Source organism: Acipenser ruthenus, chromosome 56 (genome assembly GCF_902713425.1).
Source record: "Acipenser ruthenus chromosome 56, fAciRut3.2 maternal haplotype, whole genome shotgun sequence".
Lineage (NCBI taxonomy): Eukaryota > Metazoa > Chordata > Actinopteri > Acipenseriformes > Acipenseridae > Acipenser > Acipenser ruthenus.
The window spans coordinates 5,047,562-5,074,602 of record NC_081244.1 but is presented as its reverse complement, the minus strand read 5'-3'; the positions used below and the strand labels follow the sequence as shown (position 1 = coordinate 5,074,602).

The window sequence follows — 27,041 nt, the reverse complement described above, 5'->3', positions numbered from 1 at the left end:
ATCCCATCCCAGTTTTTAAATCTGAAAATCTGGTAACCCTAAATACAGATAAGTGTAATAGTTATATTAAAATAACAGTGATCACATTTTATATTTTTATTGTAACTATAAAAGATTATAAACATGTTATCCAGCTGTCATTTTAAGGGCAAAGAATTAACTCGTGTTACTGTTTGTAACAGCGTTTTCGTGCAATTTTGAGATTGGTAACGTAATGTTCAAGAGCGACTACAAATATTTCACATACTGTATTAATAATGTCTGGAATGTTTCTTGCTTATAAATTGTAATCACGTTGTGTAACAGGGAGATCTGTTGAGTAAAATTATGTAAATGGCGCCACCTAGTGGGGACCGGATGTCAGCACAAGCACGTTCATGCAGACACTAAACTAGCCAGCTGACATCAGCCCCAGGCTGCAATGCTGCTCATTTACATGAGGTTTTAGAGCTTTTTTGGGGGGTCAATTTGACATTCAAGTAGTCTTCACACCTGCATGCCTGCCTCCTCAGCCTGGGGGAGTTTCAACAGAGTTTTGCTAAACTAAACCACTTCACTGGCCTTAGGGATAAAGCAGAGGACAATGTGTGATTTTTGACACGTTCTCAACTATGTTACCATGTTTTGTTGCAACACTATTTTTAAACGCAGCTATAGTCCTCGGCATAAGTCACTGGGTCATTGTTTGCCTTGATCACAGTTAACATAGGCTCTACATTAAGGCGCTGAAAGGTGTCTTGAGGGACTTGTTCAGTCTTTTAATACAGAGGCATGTGACCTGGGGGATTCTGATGGCTATGGAAGAAGTCTCAGTCACCCTCAAAGCCATCTCCGTTCAGCCTTGTTGGGTGGTGGCCCCAATACCAGGGCGACGCCAAATTCAATTGGGTACAGGTCCTAATAAAAGAGTCCAGGCAGCGTATGTCATTTAAGTGTCTTAAAAGGCAATCGCAACAAAAGAATGGGACATTCAAGGTAAGTTATTCCATACCCTCACCACCACTCTGTCTGTAAGGAAGTGTCTTCTACCCTCCAAGTCTGTGTCCTCTAGCACGTCACTATTTCAGAGACTCTGTAAAAGGAAATGTACCAAAATGCTCTTTCTGATTGAAGCATGGGTTAATCAATGTAGTTTGAGGGTTAGTCACAACCACAGTTTACATGCTCAGAATAAAACACAGCCTAACCAGTAACAACAAAAAAAAAAAAAGGTCATCAAATAATTTTCCTAATACCATACAGTGGCACAAGAAAATATTCAGACCATTACTGCAACTTAGGTTTGGTTTATTGTGCATCTAATCAATTCTCACATAAAATGGCCAGTATTGAAGATGAATAAGAAATAATTAAATACATGAATAATCTAATAGCTATAAAATACAGTAGCGCATGCAGCCCTTTGTCTCCATCTAGTGGTTTGGAGGAAATTGCACTGCCCAATGCAGTTTCAATTACAATATAATCCCACATTACAAACACCAAAGGGACACTGCATATAACTGGTCCAAACAGAGGGGGGTCTTCATATTCAAAGGCAGTTTTGTACTTTCCGAGGGAGGGAGTGTGTACTGCATTAAAAGAACACGAGCAAACAGATTGACTAGTGAAGGGTTTTATTGACAATGTTCTCATGGAAACAAAACAGGGTGATAACAGGGTGAGATGTCAACCATGAACACAACAATACGACCTTCCAGCACAACTCTAAACATATACACTGTTTTCTTAAATATACATCTTTTTATACTTCATATACACCTGTGCGTTTACAAAACGAAATCCAGGTGGTGACAAATCTTGTGTGTGTGTGTGTGTGTGTGCGTGCGTGGGGTGGGGTGGGGATGGGAAAGGAGAAATAGTTCTAAATTGTCCAAAAAAAAAAAAAAAAAAAAAAAAAAAAAAAAAAAAAAAGGGGAAAATAAAAATGTAGCCTTCCGAGATCAGCAGCCATGCAAAGAAAGTACTGTCAGTTTAAGATCACCAGTGTCTTGTAAACAGGAAAAGAGGAATTCCATCTCTGTACAGCCACAGATTATAGTTTTACATGCTTGGGAAAACATGGATTGGAAAGTTAAGTCCAGGTTTTACTATGAGTTTGATTAGCCACAGTGTATAGGTAAACAAGCTCAGGTGTGTCTGATTAAACTCCTGGTAAAACCAGGATCAAACTGCTTTGCAATGAGTCTTCTTTCTGTCTGTGGAAAAGCTTTAAACTCCAGGTAAACTGAAGCTCTGTTTCCACCAACAGCAAGAATCAAACGGGTCATTTATTAGAAGTTAGAAATCCTAAAAGAAACCTAATAAATGCAATGACAATAAAGACACTGAAAATGTCTCCTAGTTTGTTATTAGCTTTATTACATTTATTTTAGTCATTCTAAATACACTATTGAGCATTTAGTGGTTGGATGGAACACTGATAGCTTGAGAGATTTTTTTATTTTATTAACTTTCTTTAAAAAAAAACATAATAATAATAATAATAATAAAGCCTCCTCTTTTTTGTAAAAAAAAAACAAAAAAAAAAAACAAACTCCTACAAATTCTATACCTCAACTTTTATAAAGTATTTGAACCTGCCCTCAAAATGCTTTCCTACCCATTCTCCACACTGAATGAACATGCTTGTAGAGAGAGGGGAGGGCAGTCATTGAACAGCAGCACATGAGGATGGGGTTGAGAACGGGTTCATGGGAGTGGAAACACAGCTTCAGGGTTAGGTCTGGGGTTAACCGTCAAACATCACCAGTAGTCTGCAAAGCATACTGCACCCACCTTCACTACCCAGGATGCCTGCATTTAGTTACGGCAGTCTAAGTATTAGTTTGTCGTATGCTGGGGAAGCCGGAGGAACTGAAATAAAGTGGTTAAAATGGCTATACAATCTGGCTTTTTTAAAATACATTAAGTTTTTAAAAACAAAAGTGAATAAAATACAAAACATAATTTTTTTAGTCAGTTTATATAAAACCCTTGTTTCCGAGTGCGTTACAGTTATAAAACAAACATACATAAGGCACGTTGTAATGGAGTTTGCAACTTGATGACATATTATTTATTATATATATATATATATATATGGCAGTTTTCAAGTGGTTTGAATGTATGTGGCATGATTTTAACTGCCAGAGTCCCACAATCCAGCCCAGTTTAATATATAATCAGTTTAGTACATCAGTTCTTGTTTTAACACTATACAAAAGTAAATCCCAGTTAAGGTTTCCACTTTTAGCAGTTTTAGGTTGAGGAAACAAAGCATTCTCCTTCTGCAACAGTATGAGATTATAAACACATTGACATAAACTACTTGAGTGTGCTGATATTTTAAACTGTGGTTTTTGAACATCGTTTTAAACAGGGGATTTTAAATGAAGTACAAAAAAAAAAAAAAGTTATTAGCGAATGTAACAGTCGGTGATCATTTCTTTGTTTTATCTAATCATTTTTAGATCAATTGACCCTTATTTAAAATCGGGCTGAATGCAAACAGACCACTTTAGTTCCAAGTCCTCCAAATAAATTTAAAGGCTGTAAAAGTTTCACAATCATGTTAATGCAGTGAGCTGTAAAAAGCCATCTTGTGCTTCTGTAACCCAGGTCCTATATGGATACTCATTTCAAAAAGATATGCAATGGTAGATTGTGTGGGTGGCATTGAAATCACCACAGACAGGCACAGCTATCCACTAAATAAACTATTTGCCTTCATTGTAAACTAGAACCAACATTTACATTGTTCAATTAAAACATCTATACATTGTAAAACAAACAAAAAAAAAGTCATTGTTTTGTCAACATTAGTGCAAAATCCTTAAATGGAACATTTTCCAATTCTGAAGCATCATTTGTTTTGTTTATTCAAATGTTCAGGACAGTGTTGCAGTATTTGGATTTGTCATTATGTTTTCAGTGGGAACAAGGGATGAATTAATTTTGTCCAGTTATTTTAGAAATGAGAGAAGGAGGAGGAGGAGAGAGAGCGAGCGGGGTCAGTGTCCCTGACAAAATTGAATTCCAGGGACATAAAACCAGCTTCAGTGGAATACTGTGGAAGGTTCTTTTTCAGATGGTTTTATCGCTGAAAAATGAAAAAAAAAAAAATAATTAGTATTCCGTACAGAGATGACACACACATTTATAGAAGTGTCCTAAAAATCTCAGAAGCAAAGGCTCTCTAGAGAAAGCAAGAAATACGTGGCTCCCAAATACTGTTTAATCTATCTATCTATCTATCTATCTATAAGGTTTAGAAACTAAGAACTTCCTTTAACTTAGTACAATAACAGGTCATGTTTTGAACAGAAAATACATGTTTGAGACTGATGTAGCTAAACAAAGTGCAAAACAAGATGTATAGGATTATTAGCTAAAATTGCTCTAACTGTACTCGAAACAGAACACCCCCTGACCCACATCTGTAACTCAGCCTGAACAGCCAGCCTCTTCTACCTTTTACTACTTTTGTACCTAGATATTATAACAAAGCACACCACACTTTCATAAGAGGGTCATTTTATACAAGGGGTTTATGACAAACATATTCTCGCAAGCTTATATAAAATGTCATAAGATCCCTTGATCAAGTCACGCTGTTATTACATTCAAGTCACTAAGTTTTCTGTTATTAATTCTATAAATAGTAAACCTCTTTATATGCGTTTTCAAAAATAGTACAGAACTCAAGTACAATATTATAAATGACGCACATTCCCAAACTCTACGCAATCATTCCCAGGAATCTTGAGCAAGACAGATGTATCCAAATAAAAGTCTATTACTATATAAAAATACGACAGGCCTTCATTTTTGGTTATTTGCTTATAAAGAAAGCCCTTTATAGACTAACAACAAATAGCAGGCAGCTGGACAAACATGAAATTAAACCCCCATGAAGACGAACACACACAAAGCAATTTTGCTGCCCGTCTTCTGATGGCAGGCAGCTTTATGCAAATTGATTTATTGAGAATAAATTGGACTTGATTACAGTATATACTGTGCACTAGTAAACTATGGTAATATTTAAAAAAGTTTTATTTTTTATTTTGCCAGCTTCACATTGTTTTTTAGAGACCGAAGTCCAAGATCAAGGAAACATTAAATAGATCTTCCCACTGCAGATTGTTTTACACACAATAGTGCTGCAGTAAATTATATTTTATAAATAAGAACACACTTTCTTGAAGACCTTGAAAAAGACTTCTAGTGGAAACGCTCGTCACTGAATCTAATACGTTTCGGTATTTCCAAATTTTCACTATTGAGTGTAATAGTTTAATAGAGGATGTATTTTATGCATAATTTCATATGATGGTCCTATTGCAACCTCCCTAAGAGCAGTGTGTCAAATGATGCTTAATTAAATACTATTTGCTTATTTTATCGTATTTCTTTAATATTCACCCCAAAGCGTATTGATATCAACATTGCACGACTAAAATAATTCTTCACAAGTCAAAACCAGTGTTAAATTGATAAGAACGGATTTGACTGACAGACAGTGTCAATGTTACACCAAGACTGTCACCACAATACATGGTTAAACAAAGAACACCTTTTCCACCCCTCGTTCTACATGGCGGTTAATGGTTATAATAGCATTTGAGAATATATGCCATTGTAACCATATTATAGAACTCATTATCTTTAACTGAAGGAGCTTTGGTATGAACCTGCATCAAACGTTATCAATGAAAGTAACACTGGCTGAGGTATAAAAGATAGACACTAACCGTCCTGTTCATACAGACACAGTTAGTATTCTGTAAAAGCCGCCCGCTTTGCTCTGGAAGAGCTGACTAGTTCTGGAGCTACAGGGTCTAGCGGGAGTGTTGGTTCTTACTGGGCTGGCTCTGGGGCTGCGGTAGCTCCTGACCGGGCTGGCTCTGGGACTGCGGGAGGATCGGACGGGCTTGCCGCGGCTCCGTCGAGGGCTGGCTCCAGGGTGAGGGGTCTCCAGCTCCTCCAGTCTCTGGGTCAGGCCCAGTTTCTGCTGGATGGCCATGCGCAGCAGCGAGTTCAGGGTCTTCTTCTCGTCCTCGGCGGCCGCGAGCTGCCGCTGCATTTGGTCCAGCTGGGTCACGTACTGGTCACACCTGCAGGGAGGAGAATGGGAAGGTCACAGACTAGCTTGCAAAGGAACTGAAGCTCAGCTAGTGCAAGAGGCAAAGGACAGGGTGGTTAGAAAACAGTCAGCAGGCTACTTTCAATTACTGCCGTCAGCAATGATTTTATAACTCCCAGCAGCCATAATTAGAGTACGGTACAACATCTGGTCTCAAACCCACACTGCCTGGACAAGACAATAGACTCGATAAGAGTGAGAAGTGAAAGCATGTTTAGCACGCAGGTGATACAGCAGACTAGATGCCCTTCTGTGATACTGGAACTCACTTTGACAGTAGATACAAGTAACCCTCTTTCTATCCAATGAACCATCAGAAAGTTAATAAAATAAACGTCCTATTCACAAGTCATTCAGTTTGAGTGCTTTGCTGCATAATGCAGTTCCGTGATAATTTTATATTCAAACATATCATGCTCTAAAATGGTGCCGCAGGAAATGAATTACAGTGTGCTAAGAGGGACGAGACAGGAGTATGGTTAACGTGCGGTAAAAAAAAAATTAATCTCCCCAAAAACTGACACGGCACCATTTAAATAAATGCAGTTGATATGAGAGGGAAACTGGGAGCCTAGTGTCTTTACACATTTATGTTGCTGTCCTTTTTTTGCATTTTATTTAAATTCCCTGCGTATGTAACACATCTCCCTGAAATACTTAGCTACTGTAGATATACAATGCAATATGTGGCATGAAATTTATTTAAATTTATATATATTATAAACATATAAATAATATGTGTACACGTATACACACACATACATAACAGGGCACTGTCGTTTAGATAATGACAATCTATATAATGAGGGATAGTCAACTAGTAGACTTCATATAGATCCAGTAAAAGTATGGGAGAGCTTTTCAAAGACGCAGTACCTCACAATCATGTTCAGTTTTGAACTGTAATAGGATTCCTGTTAACTACTTTCCTCCACAGCTCGCTAATCTTGGTTAAGCGGGCCTTGTTGGCAATCCAGTTTTACTTTCCTTAATGGTTGTTTAAATCAAGCCTACTTCCTTAGGGCACCAAAATAGAAACGAGAAACAATGGGGATTATAATAAAGCCAAATGCTTTTTTAAAAATGTTAAAAAAAATTTTTAACCTGTAACCCATTTTTAAATCTGTATGGGACTTCAGTGCCAGGAGTTTTTCTTTGAAATCTGTCCAATAGCCAAAACAACTTGGAATGTTGATTCTTGGATATGTGCACAGATTTTTATGGTTTTAATTTTCCACTCTTTGTTGTCAACTTTTGATTTTACTTTGGAGAACATAAATACCAGCAACAGATGCTGCCAGCAATAACTACCTAATGCAAACTGCCCTGTTTCCGATATCTTATCAAGTATGGACTTGGATAGACTAATGCATTTATTATTTTATTACAATTATCACATTCACTTTCGACTGTCATTGCTCTTTTCAGCAGTCTCTCAGTAAAACCAAGTCTGCAGCTCAACCCAACTATTCACAGAGCAATTGCATTAGGAGGTGTGTCTGGGACTCTGTCCTAATGCATTTAAACAGCGATTAAAAAAAAAAACCCAAAAAACACACACACACACACACACACACACACACACACACCAGTTGCATTGTAGAAACAAAACTTTTTAGACGGCTCTATATCACCATGAGATTTCTTTGAAAAAGTTACTTTGCTCATCAGATAATATATCTTTCTAATCTCTGTTAGTTTTTATCGTTACAGATTTTGAGAGTCCAGAAAAGGACAAATAAAGAAAGCTGGGTGCGAGCATGTTTATAACCAGGTGAAATGATCCTCCTATTACTACCTTATTCACAGCCAGGTGGAAAGCCAATATTAAAAACAGTGATTGTTCTGGAATAAATGACAAATGAATGTTCCTCCAATGACAACAATGAAGAAATAACACAGCACGTTCCTCAGGTGTAGATTATAATTTTGTATACGGCCCCACAGAATCACAGTTCTGTCCACAGCCGTGGCCTTTCCATCTGAGGTCGTCATTTCAACCATTTCTAACTAGACCCCCTACAGTAGTCCCCCTGTAATCTTGTAATGCCAGCAGAAATACGTGCTGTATAACTTTTGGGCTGATGTCCTTCTGAAAGTAGTCGTAGTATTTTGAGAATCAGTTCTTTTTGTATTTCTTGGTAATAAATAAATACATACTTGCTTTCGCCCAATACACAACAACCTGAAAAGAATTAACTACCCTGTCCAGGCACCTGTAGCATGGGTTAACTGTACACCAAGGCTGGCATGATCTGATGGAGGGGGAGCAGTGTGTGTAATCCGATTATCTCTCATATTGTGTAACTTCTGAACCCCTGCCTGCTGGCACACAAGTCTGATTATCCCAGCAGACTGGTCCCGAAAAAACACTGCTTAACATGGAACTGAAACATCATTGGAGGAAACATGCAGGGGAAAGGGGAGGCGAGGTGAGGTGATAAAGTGTGGATAAATAAACCTTGAATAATAATGAATCAGGTGGCGAAACCATTTGGGAAGAAAACAAAACAGAAAAACTGAAAACGTGCAAAACATCAATACATAGCTACAATATACAAACACACGAATGTCTGCTACATACAAGATGGTCCACCCACAGATGTGGTTTTATATAAGCACTGCGTGGTACACGTGTTACACAAGGAGATGTGGTTCGGTGGAAAGGAGCACGCAGCTGCATCCTTTAAATAACTATAGTGTTGGAATTCAATTTGTCACCAGCAGGGGACCCCAAAGGGCATGGCAAGCACCTTCACATCCCAGTCTACACACGCACAGAACAGAACGAAGATGGGCTATCCTCTATATTACCACTTTCCCAAAAATGATTTTATCTAATATGTCAGCACAGAACACCTTTTGATGGGACTTCTCAGCACAACTAAACAGGTACGCTTTAAGAGGCTACCATTTGTGTCCTCACACCATAAATACAGGCCTCAATTACTGCAAACTGCATCAGCTGCTGGCATTCCTCCATATCGAGCTAGCCTGCTGGGAGGAACAGTGTGGCCACAGGAAGTTAAACCCAGACAGCTTCCCTTAATTGTGTGGCGTGTCATTTCCGCAATGCAGTTTGTTTGCCAAGTGTTCTCTTAAGATAGAATTTATTTTTGGTTGTTCATCTCTTAAGCACACAGGGGCTGGCCTGCTGATTGGTGGACATGACATTCACTCACATTTACTGGGGTTTTGAACTGAAGCTGGTTTAGGAAAAAAAAAACAGAGCCCCATCAGGTGACAGAATTCCCTGTACTCTCTGACACCTAGAAACCGTCAGTCCTGTTAGGAGAGGGACAGCAGAACTAGCTGCCTGCCACAGCCTAAGAGATGACACATAGACACTCTGCACTGGGGTTAGTCACGAGAGAGAGAGATAGAGAGAGATTATCCCTTCACTCTCAAAGCTCTCCTGCAATAGACAGCAGAATAGCACCCCAACAATATAAACTCAGTGGAAATGGCTTCTCGTATAACTTGGCAGCTCCCTACCCGATACTAAAGTAACTAAGCCACACCACAGAATATTAAAGAAAACCGTAAAACTGTTTTATTGTACACAATACAATAAACATATTGACTAGAACTGTGTCCAACAACCCTCTCCCCTAAACACCTCACTAAATACAAATACAGGGGAGCTTTTCAGCTTCCAATGCAAGCCTGAAAGACATACAAAACACACTGTCAATGATTGAATTCATAATATAGGTACTGTCTGCCTTTTACACAAGGCTAAAATAATACAATTTTACATGACGTGTGGACTGGTTATACACATACTGTTTCAGCAAGACAAAAAAAGTGTCATTTGAAAACACGTAGATATTTAAATGCTAGACCCTACCCTTTACTTAAAGTGCACTATAACTCTGATTCCCATTTAATCAATGCCAAACTAGGTCCCAAGTGAAAAACTGTGCTTGCAGATTGCCTAAACTGTGAGTTGGTTTACTGATATTCATGTGCTGCACCTTTACCTTATTTTGACGGTGTTGCAGTTCTTTCCACTGCAGAACGGTAAAGCGAAACTGCCAGTAGACAGTGCTGTAAGTGTATGTTAATATAAATGCCTCCCTGACCAGCCGCAGCTCGAGTTACACAAGCTTGTAACATGAAGTAGGATTGTACAGTGTTTTTACACCTGGGACTACTGACAGCAATATTGCACCGATTCCAACATTAAAACTCAATAAATCATAGTGAGGCGAATCCTTCTTTCTAAAATAAATGTGTTCATTCTTTTATTAACTGATCCTCTTCCGAATGTTCTTGAAAACATTCTGTTACTATTTCAAAATTTCAGCATATTTTAAAGAGATAGCAAACAGCGACTATCACAGTCATATTGTTGTTTCTAATCAGAACCTCTGTCCCGCCAAACACAACGTTGGTGGGCATGTTATGTAATCAAGCTAAATGGCTTTCACTGGGCGAAATGAAATTAAACAAAACAAAAGTCTGTACTGATTTATCTACCAGCACACGTTCAAAGTAAATCATGCTGGCATAGTCTTACACAAGTACATTTTTCAAAGCCTTCACCACCATGGCGAACTTGGTGAAGATTAAATCGAGCCACACAGGAAAACATGTCGCTTGTGGCGACGTAGCGAGCGGCTGGCAGGAACGTAGTTATGTAATTAAAATATATCTGTATTCATTATAACCAGTGCTGCTGCCACACTGTGAACTTGTTGCTAATGAGGTTTTTTGTTATGGAAAAATAGCTGAATAATTCAAGGCAGCCTTCCAGATTCTCAGCATGACTGCGTGGTCCTGTTGCTCACTCATTAATGCCAGCACTAATTGACTACAGAGTCACAGCTGGAAGGAAATGAGGAAACTAGTGGGGTTTATTTATTTATACCTGGATAAACCCATTCATACACATCTTGTTTCAATCCAGCGGACTACACAGAAATCGGAAGGAGACTATAATAAGAGAATATCATAACCGAGACACAAGTTGTAAACCAAACTGAGAAATCCAGTTCAAAACAAGATTTAAAAAGGTATATCATGCTGTTTTTTGGGGTACTCCTATTTAACCTTTCAGTGTAGAACACATTTTTTTTACATATACAAAAACGAGGGAATGCCATTCTGCCCGTCCAGGTTATACACAACTTGCGTCAAATGTACCTCCCTTGGCCCCCACTAGATAACAGCATCAAGCGTCATGACTTCCTATATTGTAGTGTACTCAAAACTTGTGTGTTATTGATTCTTGTTAGCAGTCAAATAAGCTAGCTACCTCCACAATAAGGTTTTCTAAAACCAAAATTAAAACTTGGTTAGAAAGTAGGCACCAACAGATGACCACTCGGTTATCCACTTAGAAACTTTTTAAAAAGGTTTGATCTGTTTTTGTGTGAAAATGTAGTTTTTGGGTTCATTTTTTTGCAGTAGTTGATATTATTGGTTTTGGTGTAATATTTAAAAGCTCTTGTGTATGTTTATGTAGCTAAAGCTACATTATTTGATGACCTTTCTGTGAATTCTTGTTTTTTTTCTCCCCACAACTCACCCGTGAAATGTACAAAAAAAAAATCACTGTGCCAAAATCGTAGCCTTATCGATAAGGGACAACTGACAGAAGACACACTGATGACTATATGGAGCAATGACTACTGTACATGGGCATCACGTGGTATGATCGTCATGTTAGCAGTCCAAGAACAAACGGATCAGACCTTAAAAGGGTCAAAGAATGAGATGGGGTGAGCAGTGGACAACATCTGATTATGCAGCAGCCTTTACATCAGACAGAAAGTTCTGGGAGGGCACTTGTTTGGAAACGAAGCAGGAACAGCCTTCAATTCACTCGGTTCTTCAGCTGTCCCCAGCACTCCTACTAAAGGAATGATTGTATTGCATGTTATTGGCACTAGCAGCTTCATCACATGCAGCCCTTTTGTCTTTGGGTCTTCACTTGTTATTCAGACTTCTATTTGGAATATTCACATAATTCCAAGACAACACTGCAGTTGAAAAGCTGCTGCATTTTCTGATCAATTCGTAGGTTGTAGAACAAACTCGCTCCAATAACCATGTGAACTTCAGTAAAGGTACCAGGATGCAGCAGTTTGTCAAAGACAAGTAATAGTGTTAAAAAAAGGGAAAATAGTAATAACAACAAATATATATCTACATCTATCTCTCTCACACACAGTTGTAGTCAAAAGACTTTTCCTATAATTATTTGTTTGAGACATTTCTAGAAACTATACAATTTCCATTGGGGTATGTAAACTTTTGACTACAACTGTATATATATTTTAATAACTACAGATCCGATTAAGGCTTTTTGGAGCTAATCTAACGCCTGCTCCCCACTTCTTGGACATTTCAACAAAGTGGCCAGTCTTTTGAAAAAAGACAACAAACAGGAGAGACAGTAAGACAACACGAGAGAGAGAGAGAGAGAGAAAGAAACAGTAAGAAATGTAAATGGATAGAACCAACTCTAGCTAAACTAACAAAAACTTTACAATCAAGTTTAAAAACATAGGCATGCTGTTAGACAGGGCTTGATTAACGGAACTCAAACCAAAACATTTTACTAAACCTGTTTTAAGCTATGCCTTGCTGGATTTATATTAGCCTTTACTCTTTCAGAAAAAAAATAAAAATAAAAAAAAATAAATGGGAAAACCATTCTCACTTAAAAAATGACATAGATCTTGATATATCTCCTGCTAAAGAATATCCAGTTTCATTGCACTGTGTTTTTTTCTTTGAACCTTTTCCAAACAGTGCACCATGCAACTGTACCACCACATCACATGCAAAGATTAATCTACAGCCAAAGAGCAAGTCATTTATTTTCCACAACACTTTGAACCAATTTTAATCTACAATGAAAACTTCAATGGTAGTTTAAAGAATCATCTTAAAACAGGTCTAGCATACCAGAAGAAGCGAAGGACTTTGTTCACAAAATCCAAGACATTAGTGAGCTATATATAATGATGTTCAGAGGCAGGCCACACCCTGCTGCAGCATGTAATACTGAAAGACCAAAAAAAAAAAAAAAGGTGGTCAGCCCCTCTTGGTTTTGGTTTGTCAACACAGCAGATTTCTTCAACACTTAATTACTGCAAAGATTTTGGTTTCCACTTTTTTTTTCCTCTATAGTGGCATGTGGATTGCAGCCAGGGACCAGATTAAGATTGTACAAGAATTAAAATAGTTACAGTGTGCAAACTGTTTTAAAAAGTTTATATGTAAGGTGTCATTTTGAAATATACAGCAGAGCCTCGAAGTAAAAAATGAACCACAAATGGTTGTTCATACATCTGAAGTGTCTAACTCCGAAACTTATTATTTATAAAGGTTTACTGTACATGTACTGTTTTTATATATAAAAAAAGGCTACACATTTAATCTGAGGGTTAATAAGTAGGATTAGTTAATTCAGGAGATCGTTGGAGGCGATTGAAGGAACTGCTTTTTAATTAGTTCTGTAGTACGTCAACTCATCTGGGAATGCAATCTACTTCCACGTTTCAGACACTAACCATACAAACACTTTACAAGAAACCAAACCCCCCCCCATGTAACTTACCCATTTTTAACACAAAGAAGTCCAACTGGAAAGCTGGTAGATTCATAGACTGTTTGTATCTTCATTAGCTTGCTATCAGATATCCCCAATGGTAGCCTCTTAAATCATGCCACACTTAGGTTAAGCATGAACGCGCCAAGCGCTGAAACTAAAATGGAAGTTTCAAAAGGTACCAGAATGAGACGCAATAGAGGGAAAATTTAGTAAACGATGCGTCAAGAATCCACACAAAATGTAAAGGGCACTAAAGAGACTAAAGAGAATCAAGCAGATGCCAGTTCTGGGGAGTTGTACTTTCTAAACCAGGGGTGTCACACTCGAGTCTGAGGACCGCAGGGTCTTCTGGTTTTCATTCCAACGTAAGCTCTCAATTAACATCACTGATCTAATTTATTGTTCAGTTGGATAGATTTTATATTTTAAGGTCTTTTACAGTTGATTTAAAAATGCACTTGATTCAAGGTACATTTTGAGGCCTGGGGAGAAGTGTTAATAATAATTAGACCAATTGAGAGCACGGGTGGAATGAAAGCCAGAAGACAACGTGGTCCTCCAGGAACGGAGTTTCACGGTGTAACTAACCTGCTGGCGAACATGGACCTCATAGAGGAGAAGGTGGCAGAGTCCTCCTTCAGGGCCTTCAGCTCATTGCGCAGCTTCACCATTGTCTCCGAAACCAGCGTCTTCTCGCTCTCATACTTACTCTTCAGCTTGGACAAGGTCACTTCCGCTGTCTGACACACACACACAGAGAACCCAGCGTAAATATCATGGAGAAGGAGTTAGAGAGAAGAAAATTGGGCAGACCGAGTACCCCAATATCTCAGGGCTTGAAACTCTTGCACTGTGCAGGGTTTCAGAATTTCCCTTGTTTAGGTATGTTATTAAAATGGTCAGACTTAGGACAGAGGGAAAGAGGCACTTCTTCACACAGAGAGTGGCCAGGGTATGGATTGAGTTACCTAGTCATGTTGTTGATGCTGAAATCACTGCGATCCTTTAAAACCCAACATGACAAAGTTCTGAGGTCAAGAAGATATTAGGAACCGGACGTGCTTAGATGGGACAAACTGTGTTCGTAAATTCTTATGTGACTGTAGGAGTTTTTTTTGCAACTATAAAAGGGAGGAACAATTTATCAAAATCCTGGCTCATGATCATTTAATTGATAGACTCAGTTGAGGGAAGTTCTGAAAACCAGGACTGGGTGCAGGGCTAGTGAGAGATTTAAGCCTGAAAGATCTAAGCTCTAAATGTTTATTTCAGGTGCTGCAGTTAAGGAAAGAGGGATATTTAATCAAAATCAGATCTACACAATAGTTTGAATGCTTTGATCATAGGGAATAAGTCTTTGATAAGACCGAGCTACAGCACAAAATGTGCCCTCTTTCTCCAAAATCAAAGTTGTTTGTGCAGCAACACTAAAATACATTTATATTTGTAATGATTGTTCATATAAATATTTAATGACTTGGACAGGCTGTGTTCATTCCATTTGGGTTCAGGCAGTGATTTTTAAAATGACTCTGCTTACTAGAGGTGGAATCAGCAAGCGTTTTCCTAACTGAATTTCAAATAAATAAATTGACAACAAATCGATGCACAAAAAACACTGTTTTTCAAAAGCAAGAAGCAAAAAATGGATAGACGGTTCAGAGCTTTCAAATCCAACGTGCATATTCACATTGCAATAGCAGCATAATACATGCACTGACAATGTGATCTTATTAAAAATGGACTAAGCCTTCAAATCCAACTGAAAAACATGCATGTTCTTATTTATAACAGTAGTATAATACATGAAAATATTCTACTTACATAATAGGCTCCAGGACCAGGACAGTTAATCAATGAATGAATGTTTAAAATCGAGGCTAGCAGCACACAGTAAAAGCCAAGGCGATCAATACTAGATTATTAAAGGCTGCATCTTGTCTGCCTACCTGCTTGTTTGCCTTGAGGACAGTCCTGAGCGTGGCAATCTGCTCCCTCTTGGTGCTGAGCTGAGACTTCAGTTTCAGCACCTCCTCCAGGAGATCCTCCCCATCCCTCTCTGCCTCAGGGAAGGAGGCAGGCAGGGTGCCTCGTCGCCTCGAGAGCTCCACTGCCACCTGCAGGCACAGAGATTAAGAGCAACGCTACCTTCAAACACCGCCCTCTCATCTCCTCTCATGTCATATACTGGCTGCCCGAAAGGGCAATTCTCAGTTGAAAAAAAATGCTAAAAATATTTAACATTGGCCACCGTTTGTGGGGAATTGGGGATGCATAAAAAAAATGTCATGATCCTTTAGTGGTGTGATTTTAACAAAGACTGAGAAGTCTGACAACAAGTAAATGCAGAGACAGACATTATTATTATTATTATTATTATTATTATATCTATTTTTATATAGCGCCTTTCATAGTGGACCACCATCACAAACCGCTTTACAGAGGTAGGCTGTGAACTGCGCATTATATGCAGAGTCACTTACAATAGGACATTGATTTAACATCTCATCTGCAGGACAGAGCACAAGGAGGTTAAGTGACTTGCTCTGGGTCACAGTCAGTCAGTAGCAGGGGTGGGATTTGAACCAGTGACCTTCTGGTTACAAGCCCTGGACTTTAACCACTGGACCACACTGCCTCACTTTTATTGGCTCTAGCTTGTGACAGGCTTTAACATCCCCAGTTTCTCATAGAGTGCACAGCAGGCTAAACTATGAAATAATGAACTAAGACAGGAGTTAGTTTAATGTAAAACTGACCAAGAATGCACGGTAATTGAGAACTGATACTAAATTAATATAGTAAAACTGGACATGTAAATTGCATAACTGGGACAAATTAGCTTGTAGATACACCAATTACATTATATCCCCTTTAGTCACCGAGTGTATAATTGCAGCACGTTACAATTTCTATCTCTGCTTTATAATGCATATATGCATTGCATAAGTCTTGGAAGGGCAACTTCTCATACCCCATATCATAAAAAAAAAAAGAGTCACTGAAGGGCCTACAGAAGCAATGTATGGTCCACACTATGAACAAATAAATACAAACACATACCTGTAGGTGCTTTATCTGTCTGCGTACCACGGCTATCAAGCTCTTCACGTTGGAGGGGTCCCGGAAGTCCAGGGTAGGCGAGTTTGGGCTGCCCCCTACTGGCGAGGCCTCACCGCTGCTCCCACTTTCTGCGACGGGGGAGTCCAGGTTTAATAGGCTCTTCGCGTACAGGTCCGAAGACCTGCGTTTCCTGAGCGGGTTGCGGCTGCCACGACCCTCCCTGTAGTAATCCAGCATGACGCGGTTGGGCGTCACATTGCTGCACATGCAGATGTGGTGGTACAGATAAGCCAGCTCCTCGGAGAAGGCTACCAGCTCATCCTGGGCCATGCTCAGGCTGCCTTCGGAGTCGGTGGCCACTTTGCGGGTGGCTCCGATCTCCTTTTCCAGCTCGGAGATGCGTTCCCGGTCCTGCTGGCTGGATTTGATGCACTGCCGGATCTTTTCGGCCAGTTCCTGCGCCTCCCCCCTCCACCGGTCCTTCTCCTGCCTGCATTTGCTCTCCAGGGCGGAGTATTTGGCCCCAGCCTCTTTCAAGTCCTTCCTGAGCCTTGTCAGTTCTCCGTTGGCGGCTCGGAAGCGGCTCTCCAGTATCTCTGCCCCGTTGACGTCCAGTTCGTAGTACTCGTCCTGTCCGCTCTCCCCAGAGCCCCCGGTGCGAATGCAGTGCTCCTTGCTCTGCCCCCCACGATGCAGCAGGAACTCCTTGCAGCCCTGCAGGGCCTCCACCTGTTCGGCCAGTTTGTGCGTCTTGCAGTGCTGCTCTGCCAGAGCTCCCTTGGTGTTCTCCAGCTGCCTCTGCAGTTCCTGAACCGAGCTGGACAGGCCTGCCTTCTCTTGCTCCGTCTGCCAACAGAGAACCTCACATTAGTTTAATTCAATAATGGGATATATATTTAAAAAAAATAAAAAAAAGGATATAAAATCAGGAACACACAATTGCCAGAGTATCACCACATACTACATCCACAGTATGTAAATGCAAGTGAAACTTCAATGACAAATGTTTAGACCAGAAGTTTCGATGTTTAAATGAGTTTTAATTTACATCCTTACATGACAGTATACTGTATGTTCCCATAGCGGTGCAGCACAGAGTATTGGTATAAACAGCTTTAAAAATGAAGAAATGAATCAGTGGTGGAAGTCTAGTTTGGCTTACCCTGCTGAAATCTTAATAAAGGTTTTTTTTATTTAAATGGTTGTTTTGTGTAATTTTAGCACAGTGCTATAGGTATAGAGGAAGGATGTGGTCTCTCATCCGCACAGGAAACAAAAACTTACACACAAACTCATTCTATCACATAACATTACTCTTATAAAAAGTGAATCCAGTCATTTATTAATTAACATGGACGCACTGCTATTTAAAAATCTTTCAAACAACAAAGTTGTAGGTGACATTTTCAAGCACTTCTATTGATCAACAGACAACTTGATTTTGTTGAATTTTGCACATGGAGAAAATTGCTTGGAAATATCACTCGGAACTAGCTGCTTCAAAAGTTGCCCATGGCCTTCATATTGTATTAGATGAAAGAAACTATGAGACTCTGTGAAGTCAATTGACTGCTTAATGTTAAATTAATTTAGCAACAGGAAATCATTGAAAAACAACAGCGTCAAAAGGAGGAACTGTTCTTAAAACTAGTTTTATCTGCAATCATAAGTCATGTCATATGACTTTCAATACGTTTCAAAGAACTATTCACCAGCAGCCTTTAAAAGAATAAGCAACCACAGTACTGTATCTTCAAATGAAGCACATGAGGTCATTTTTTCCAGTTGCGGAAATGCTGACGTCATGATCACCATCACATCAGTATTTCAGAAAACAGAAAATCAATGCAAGCCATTAAGATACAAGCTAAAAAGGTTCATGAAGACTTTCAAAAACACTGCTTTGTGCACAGGTTTGGTCTTAAAGAATCTAAGGCAAGCAAAGCAGATAATTTCAAAGTAGCTTTTAGTCCTTTAGGACTATGAAGGCAAAACAATGTAAATTTACTTAGTTTAGTAGTTCAGCTGTTGCACTAATTTGTTACATGACCCCAGTGAGGCAACAAAGCCTGTCTAGAAACAAGTGTCTGATCACACATTTCCAAATCCACAGCACTGGGGTCAAAGCATTGCTGAAAACAGGTGTGAGCAAAGGGGATGCTCTGTATAAGCATCTTTTAAAACTGTAAACAAAAGTGTAGCTACGAGAAAGAAGATCACAGAGAGAAGAGTAAGCTATGTGTTTGAGGAATGGGAGGGAGCTGCACAAGCAATTATGTGATTGGTTTGTGATCTGCATAAATTGATTATTATTATGCCAGTTAATTATTTGAGATAATTTGAGGTTCAACCTTCAAACAAGTTTGGGTTTTGTTCTTCTCTTTACTAAAAGATCAAGAGGTATATATAAAAAGAAAAAAAAAGCTACTTTGAAACTCGCTTTGTTTTGTTGTCAGTAAGTTATAAACAAACTACTGAACGAACTGTTCAAAAAACAAAGCAAGCAGTATAAATTTTTTTCAGTAAAAAATAAACATGCTTTATTTCCAAACTGTTCGTTTTATCATACTGCTAATTAAGGGGGTTATCTTTCAAAGCTTGGTAACTTGTATGTTGAGTAAACCTCTGCGATTGACACTAGGCATGTGTTGGTTACCTGAAGGAGCTGCTGCCTGAGTCTCTGCGTCTCAGAGAGGTTGAGCTCACTGAGCAAGTCCGAAACCAGGCTGGGGGCAGGGTGAAAGACATCGCTGTTGCGGGGGGTGGAGTTGCGGTGGTGTCGCTCCCCGTTGACGGGGGCTCCGTTGTTGAAGCCGCTGTCCCCCTCCTCTTCCTCCCCTGGCAGGCTCGGGTCCAGCCCCAGCTCATCCAGGTGCAGCTGCAGGTTGCCGAGCGAGTCGAAGGGGTTGAGGCTGTAGGAGGCGAGCTCCTTGCGCAGGCTGTTCTTCTGCTCCCGCTCCTGCTTCAGCGCCTCCAGAGCCTCCTCCAGCTGCCTCTCCGAGATCTCCCGGAGGCGCACCTCCTCTTCCAGCTGAGCGTTCAGCAGCTCCAGCTCCTCGGAGTGCCGCTTCAGCTCATGCTTCACCGCCTCGAACTCCACCTGTGCGGGAGGGAAGAGCTGGTGGTTAATTATGGGAGTGACACAAAACACATGATTGATGAGCATCAACCTCCCTCTAGGCTGTCTAAGGCTGGCAGCAGACCTACCCAATGGTCTACAATCTCGACCTACCCAATGGTCTACAATCTCCAAAATAATCTTAGCCCAGCATGCAAGAGGCCAGCTATTGCACTTTATCATAGCATTTACTGTTGTCGGCTGACCTGCAGTCGTAGTGTACTGTATTTACATTCTGATCAATAACATTTAATTTTTATCATGTATGGGGGTGTATTCATTTCCTGAACAGTAATTCAAAATATGTTGAGAAGACATACAGGCTGTTCGGCCTAACAAGGGTAGTCCCTGCTAGCACACCAAAAATGATTATTCTAGAATTGCATACATTAAATAAAAAAAATAAAATAAAAAAAAACAGTAGAAATGAATGTCAATTTATAAACACACATTAAACATTGTTTATACATGATACATTACTATTCATAAAAAGTGTAAATGTTTAAATGTAGCTGGTTTACAACCATATCCCCATACCACCTTTTTCAAGAAATATACATAAAGAACCACCTCCCCACTCACCAGTGGGTGTGAACACTCATCAGAAAAGGCTGGCTTTACCAATGTGGCTTAAAATGACTTATAGTAATACTAAAGTTCTGCTTTGATAAATTAAAAATGATGAAAATACTGCTCCAGCTGTAATATCTGTTGATTACTACAAAGGTAAGCACATGCACACAACTGCAGTGGAGATGTTATGAGAAACCTTGCATCAGTCATGACTATTAGTTTTGTATATGACTTGCAGCAGCCAAGGAGTCTTTTCAGCTGCTCAGGTTTTGTTTTACTTTGAAACAAATCCTCCATTTCCACTTGTCACAGACATCAGCTCATTGTCAGGGTATGGAAAACACAAACTGCCCAAAACAAAGGTTTATTATTTAGAACTTACCACCCCCTAGTTGTCTTGTGTCTTCTAAATGTTACCATTGAGATTTTTTTTTTTCTAGGGCGTACTGTTTTCCATTTCTGCTGACCTGTATTCAACAAAGACCACTTGTTGGGAACTTACTGAACTGCTTGGTCATCCATTACATTACAGCTACATGAATAAAGAGGAGCCTCTAATCAAATAATATAACCTTAGGCAAGGGAACACAATGCTTACAGTAATATTATACTTTTTATTTGATCATCAAAATTAGGAGCTCCTTTGATATTAACAGGGTACAGTCAATGCTTAACTGTTCTCAGCTCACAATTTCAGATTTCAAGTTACTTGAGAGCTCAGTTGCAATGCAAGCTAGAAGACCATGGGGTCCCGTTTCAGTTTTGAATGGTGTACCTGGTTCTCTTTCAGCACTGAAACCTGCTTCTGCAGGGAGATGTTCTCCTCCTCCAGCTCCGCGTTGTCCTGCAGTTGTCTCAGCTCTCTGATCTTGTACTCTTTAACGTCTTCCCGGAGCTGGCCTCTCTCGGCCTCCAAGCGCTCGCACTCCTGAAGGGAAGAGAAAGCACATAGACCACAGACAAATTAAATATGAATGGGCAACAACAGCCATTTTATATAAGGCAATTATTCTGTGTGGCCTTTGGTGTACAATATTTTGCCACCCTCTGTAGCATATTGTGTTCCACGAGTGAGGATATCCGACCCAGAGATGTCAAGTGGGCTGTTTACAGCTATCTACTCTCGTGAGTGAAAATAACCACAGCACAATATTAACGCTCATGAAGTACTGTATTTATACAACAAGGATAATAATAATAATAATAAATAATAATAATAATAATAATAAATAATAATAATAATAATAATAATAAAGAGTTATGTTTAAACCAAAATCAAACAACTGCTTACGCCAAGTAATTTGGAACAGTGTGATTTACCCCTAGGTATTCTGTTGTTGGATTTGAATGAATATGGGATAGATCCAGGAATGAAAAAGAAATCAAACTCTGGATCACCGAATAGGAAAAACAGACACATTAATAAAATAACTCAAATAGATGCATATCAATAAAACAAAAGTATACATCGTGTTTTAACTACATACATATTTATTAAACGTTGTGTTTTTATTTTTGTTTTTTTTAACATTGACAAACAGACCTCGCACAGAAAAATAATTTATCAATTTCTAATTAGCGGCAGGAACGGTAACGTACAGTCCCCACTCTTTTTAATGAGCTGCCTATTTACAGTAAATACTACCCATGCCCTCTTTAAAAATACAACAAGATCAAATAAAATCTCTATTTATACTGCCCTACTATTGTGGGGCTGTCATAATAATTGCACATACAGGAATGTATACAAGCTTGGCGTTTCTCAGTATTGAAACACCAAGCAAAGCAGATTCATTCATTCAAATTCATTCAAAACCAAAACAGCATTTGCTCCAGTGCAAAGTTTCCACCAATTGAAATAAATAATTAGCATACTAACAGAAAATAAGCAAACAAGCCAGATTCTCCCCAAAACAGCTAATGCTTAACGACAGTGTCTTTCAACTTTGCACATTATTTTGTCACCGTCAGCTGCGTACATCGCATGCATGAACGAGTCGCTCCAAATTATACATTAGCGCAGGTGTTAGACAGAGCTTCCATTTCCCTTCAGACCGCGTCTATGGTAACGGCAGCTAAGATTGACAGTATTTATTTATTTATTTTTTGTATAAACCTCCCAATTTAAAAATGTAATTCTGTGTTTGCTTTATAATGATTTTTCATTTTATATTTTGCATTTCGTATTTGCGCAAAACACGGGGCTCCAACTACAACCCAGAGGTCAATCCTCATAGAGGGAAAAGGGACATTTCATAACAAATTAGAGCAGAGAATCACAGTTGCTGCTGTAAGAAGCCTGGAAGCGCATGTGAATGGTTAGGTAACAATTGCACAGCACTGCATAGTAGACCTTAATGGGGAAAGACCAAGCCGTTTGTTCCCAGAAAGGAACTGCGTCTCTTGAACTGACAGACTATGACATCAGTAATAAACACAAGTTATTTGGTTTTGTTATGCAGGCATAGCTGCATTTAATTGACAGACATCTAAAAACACTCAGCATGATACTACTAAATAAAAACAAACAGATGTAATACAGTATTTCACGTTACATTTCGAAATGTCACATTTTTCAATTTGTCAGATTTTTATTAAGTATATGGAAAACTACAAAGCGGTGTGTAAGTCAATATGTTAATGTGACATTATTCAGCAGGTTTCATTCGACTTTTTGAAGAGAAATTTGTTAATTCAGTGGGGTGATGCAAAACTTTTGGCCATAGCTGTCTATTCATTTTCTGTCATTAAATAGTCTTAATAACTGTGCAGTGCACCTTTCTGATACCATACAAGCTTAAAGAGTATGTTTTGCAAACAGCACCATTTGAAATGAAAGGCTTTGGGTTTTCAGGGCCAGTATTAACCAGTAACACAATTAAATAACAAAACAACCTCTATGATTAGCAGTGGGACAAAGACCCTTTAGAAGCAAGCTTCCCAGTCAAAAGGTTTCATATGTAAGGTATTAACATCTGAAATACATGACACATTCAACCTTTTGTGGTTTAAAAGGAAATTTGGTCAGCGTACAGTTTATTTTACCCCGTAGATATTAGACCGTCATCTGAAAAAACAGTATCTTCTTAAATTACGGATTTTTTTTTCTCCAGCGAATTAAATTCATCCAAAGTTCAGTTCAACACCTTTTACTTGTAATGAACTATCAGCCAATACAACTGGCAATACATTTTGTCCTAGTCTAAATAAAAATAAACACAATATTAAAATGATATCACAATAATGTAACTGACTAAATGGCAATATACTATAGTAATTTAATACAACCTTTTACATTAACCTTCATTAAAACCATCCATAAAACTTGTTACCTATCTGTTACAGTACATGCTGAACGTCAATGTATATTTTAGTTTATATAACAGTTTGTAATGATTTGAGGCCCCGCACTGTCCCCAGATGTAGTTATTAATGTTAAGCTTGACCACACTGCTGTGTATTAAGGGATTTACTGCATTCTCTAATGGTGAGTTTAATGCTATGAAAGAAGATTATGGGTATATACAGTAGTGTTTATGTTTTTTGTTCAATTGAATGCATGCCAATTAATCTCCAGTAACCTTTAAAATGTAAAATAAAATCGACTTCAATTTGTAATATACAGATTCTCAAGGACAACAATACAGATGGAGTTGGGCTCACAGAACCAGATTAGCACTAATCTTGAACTAGCTTACCTAAGGTAACATTACATAGCCTGAGATTGACAGACAGTTATATTTCAAACTCACACTAATCAAGGTTTATATAAAAGGGTGCCATTCAAACTATGGTTGAATTTTGAGTGTGCATGCAAGGCTGGCAGTTGATACAAAACGACCTCAGCTGCCTTGTGAAACCTCCCCTTTTTATAAACCTTTGACTCCAATTGTCTACCTGCAAGAAAATAGAGAATCATGACTGTTCATGACCTCATTTGTAAAATGTAGGGATATCAATTCTAACCAATTACATTCCACAGCTATGCTAAATTCTAAGCACTGCGGAGTTAGATTTGGAATCTCTGTTTGGAGTGTAACCAAGCCACCTCCAAATCGTTTTGGTTTTGCATACCCGTGACATATAAAGTATATGCGTCGGATCAAGGTCTGTAGAAGATGTTATGAAAGCAACACCACTGAATGCCCCAGCATCCTAAATTACAATAAAAAAAAAAATAATAAAAAGGGAGCGAGGCACCGATAACTAGGGATTCTAACGATAAAACAAATTTAAAAAATTCATGGAACAGAAACAAAAAAAAAACAAAAAAAATGTATCGATTATGTTCTGGAACGAAAACGATTTTCAAGATTTTGTTTATCGGTTAATAATGTTTTTTTCGTTCCCCGACAGCCTGTTCTCCCTGTCTCTTTCCATTGTTTTCAAACATACAATAATTTGAAAAAACGCGCTCTTCCATTGGTCTTACACCTCAGTGGTGAACGACAAAGCCCTACCTCACAGCCAGCTAATGAAATTCAACATTACATTTAGCTTGCTTTTTCAGAGCAGCCAGCGAATCAAATAGCACCACGCGGGATCCACATTACGCGAATCCTGTATTCGCTCAAAATAAATAGGTACTGTTAACTTCCATATACAGAAAACAAGCTGTAAAACTATGTGTGGCAAGTGGAGCGCTTTGTATAAATCAGAGGTTTGCTAGTTATATTTCTGGATATTAAGAGTTAAGACATTAATTACTTAGAGAGGATATTTTCTGCATAGCTTCTGTTTAAAACTGAGTAGCTATGCAAGAAGAAATATGTAGCGTAAGGCAAATATATAATGTAAAGATGCTTACCCACCGAGATTGTTGAGAAATGTCTCGGTTTTGAATTGTTTAAAAAAAAATTGTAACCTCCAACTGAGGCAAAGAAAGTTGCAATGGAGAAAACAAAACAAACAAACAGAAAAAAAGAAGCGACTGCTGTAATTTTCTTTTAAGGCTGCAACATAGGCATTGTTGTTTCTATAGACTGGAAGTGCATTTATTCATACAGACGATTAATTTGTCGCACCGTTTTCCCTTTGAGTGTCGAGTTATCTGGAGTTTACTGTATTTCATCCAATTTTGCTTAAATTTGAGAAAATGAAGACCTTTAAAACATCAATACAATAGCCTACTTGACAAAAAATTTGAATCAGTAATGGAATGAAATTAGCTGTTCGAAACCGGAGCCGAAAATTCCGGTTCAGTTCGGAGCCAAACCAGAACAGAAAAAAATGCTGATAACGTTAATAAAGTGTCTCAACTATAAATGATACTGTAAAGCATTAACATTAAAACAGAGGCTGCTTCAGTATGGTTCTGATGTTCTGAACGGCTCTGATTACATCAGCAGTTTGAGAAACCCAATGCCATTTCCTGAGGAAACGTCTCTCAGGCTGGTTCTGTGCGGGGGCAAGCCTCCGTCTACAGAAAGCATCCTGCTGGCAAAGATGTACTGACTCTCTTCCGGTGATAATTACAATCTAGAGAATTTAATGTACAGTGCTCCTTTCAAATGGCCATGAAAGAATGTGCACTCATCCACAAGGAAATCCACACACCCAAGGAAAATTGTGACATTTCTCATTGTAGTCTCTTTGTTCAATCCAGCTAGAGAACACGCTCCCCTCCCTCTAACCTCTTTCTAAAACCACACAAGGGATTTTAGGTATTTTAAAGCCCAGCAATAACATAAATGCATTCCAGACTTCACCTTTGATGGCAAAAGGTTACTACCAAACACATAGGATAAAACAATAATGCATAGTTTTTTTTTCAATTATGCTTTGAACATTTGTTGTCGAAGGCATGGTACATCAATTGTACACTAAATAAACATTGTAAAATTATTCCACAATTGTTTCAACTAAAGTCATCATCAAAATTTAAAACATCAAGATTAAAAAAAAAGACGGCATCTGTTTTGACGTGCATATAGGAGTCTACATTATATCCCTGCTGCTGGGGGTGTGCACTCCCTGCAGGGGGGGTTAAATATTGCAAAATCGAACATAAGCATAATACAAAGACTGGGAGGTCATTATTAATTCTTGCATTAAAAAGGAAGCTAATCTGAACTTATTTACCCAATCAAAATAAATAGTACTACAATAATGCTGTCAGCCTAAAATTGGAAAAGATAAGAGGTTGTCATGACAAGAGGTGCCATGCCTCTCCCTCTGCAAGCTGTAGTAACGGCCCTCTGTCTCAGCATCACCCTGTAAAGCAGTGGCGAGTCACCTTGCTGAGGTGGTGGGAGAGCGTGCTGCAGCGCTCGTTCTCAGACTGGGTGCTGTTCAGGGCGGCTCGGCTCTGTTTCAGCTCGTTCTGCAGCTCCTCGATCCTCTCCTCCAGGGCAGACTCCTTGGAGGCGGTTTCTTTCAGCAGGGACTCCTCGCGGTTCTCTCCGTCCGCAGTCACCTTCTTGCGATTACTCACAGAATCCGCCAGCGCCTGAAAGAAACACAACAAAACGCCTTCAGACCACTTCAAATAACATCCTGTTTCAAGGTACCAAGCCCTCGACAATAAAAGTTCAAAGTATAATTGAAAAAAAACTCCACTAGCTATGCACTTGTATTTATGTTAAAGCTATACT

The 27,041-nt window shown here is 39.0% G+C and overlaps 1 protein-coding gene across 2 annotated transcripts in view; it reads right to left on the bottom strand.

Annotated features, from left to right (window-relative positions):
- Positions 1-1,599: 1,599 nt before the first annotated feature.
- LOC117404316 (protein bicaudal D homolog 2) overlaps positions 1,600-27,041 on the bottom strand; it is a 35,431-nt gene continuing 9,989 nt past the window's right edge. The window contains exons 3-10 of one of the 2 annotated variants that reach the window (XM_034007157.3): positions 26,684-26,896; positions 21,224-21,376; positions 19,414-19,857; positions 16,758-17,603; positions 15,644-15,811; positions 14,283-14,434; positions 5,736-6,098; positions 1,600-4,081 (exon numbers count right to left, since the gene is read on the bottom strand). In XM_034007157.3, the coding sequence (XP_033863048.3) occupies positions 5,744-6,098; positions 14,283-14,434; positions 15,644-15,811; positions 16,758-17,603; positions 19,414-19,857; positions 21,224-21,376; positions 26,684-26,896 (2,331 nt within the window). In that variant the 3' untranslated portion in view covers positions 1,600-4,081; positions 5,736-5,743. The remainder of the gene's footprint in view (positions 4,082-5,735; positions 6,099-14,282; positions 14,435-15,643; positions 15,812-16,757; positions 17,604-19,413; positions 19,858-21,223; positions 21,377-26,683; positions 26,897-27,041) is intronic. The other variant, XM_059017311.1, reaches the window with a different exon arrangement.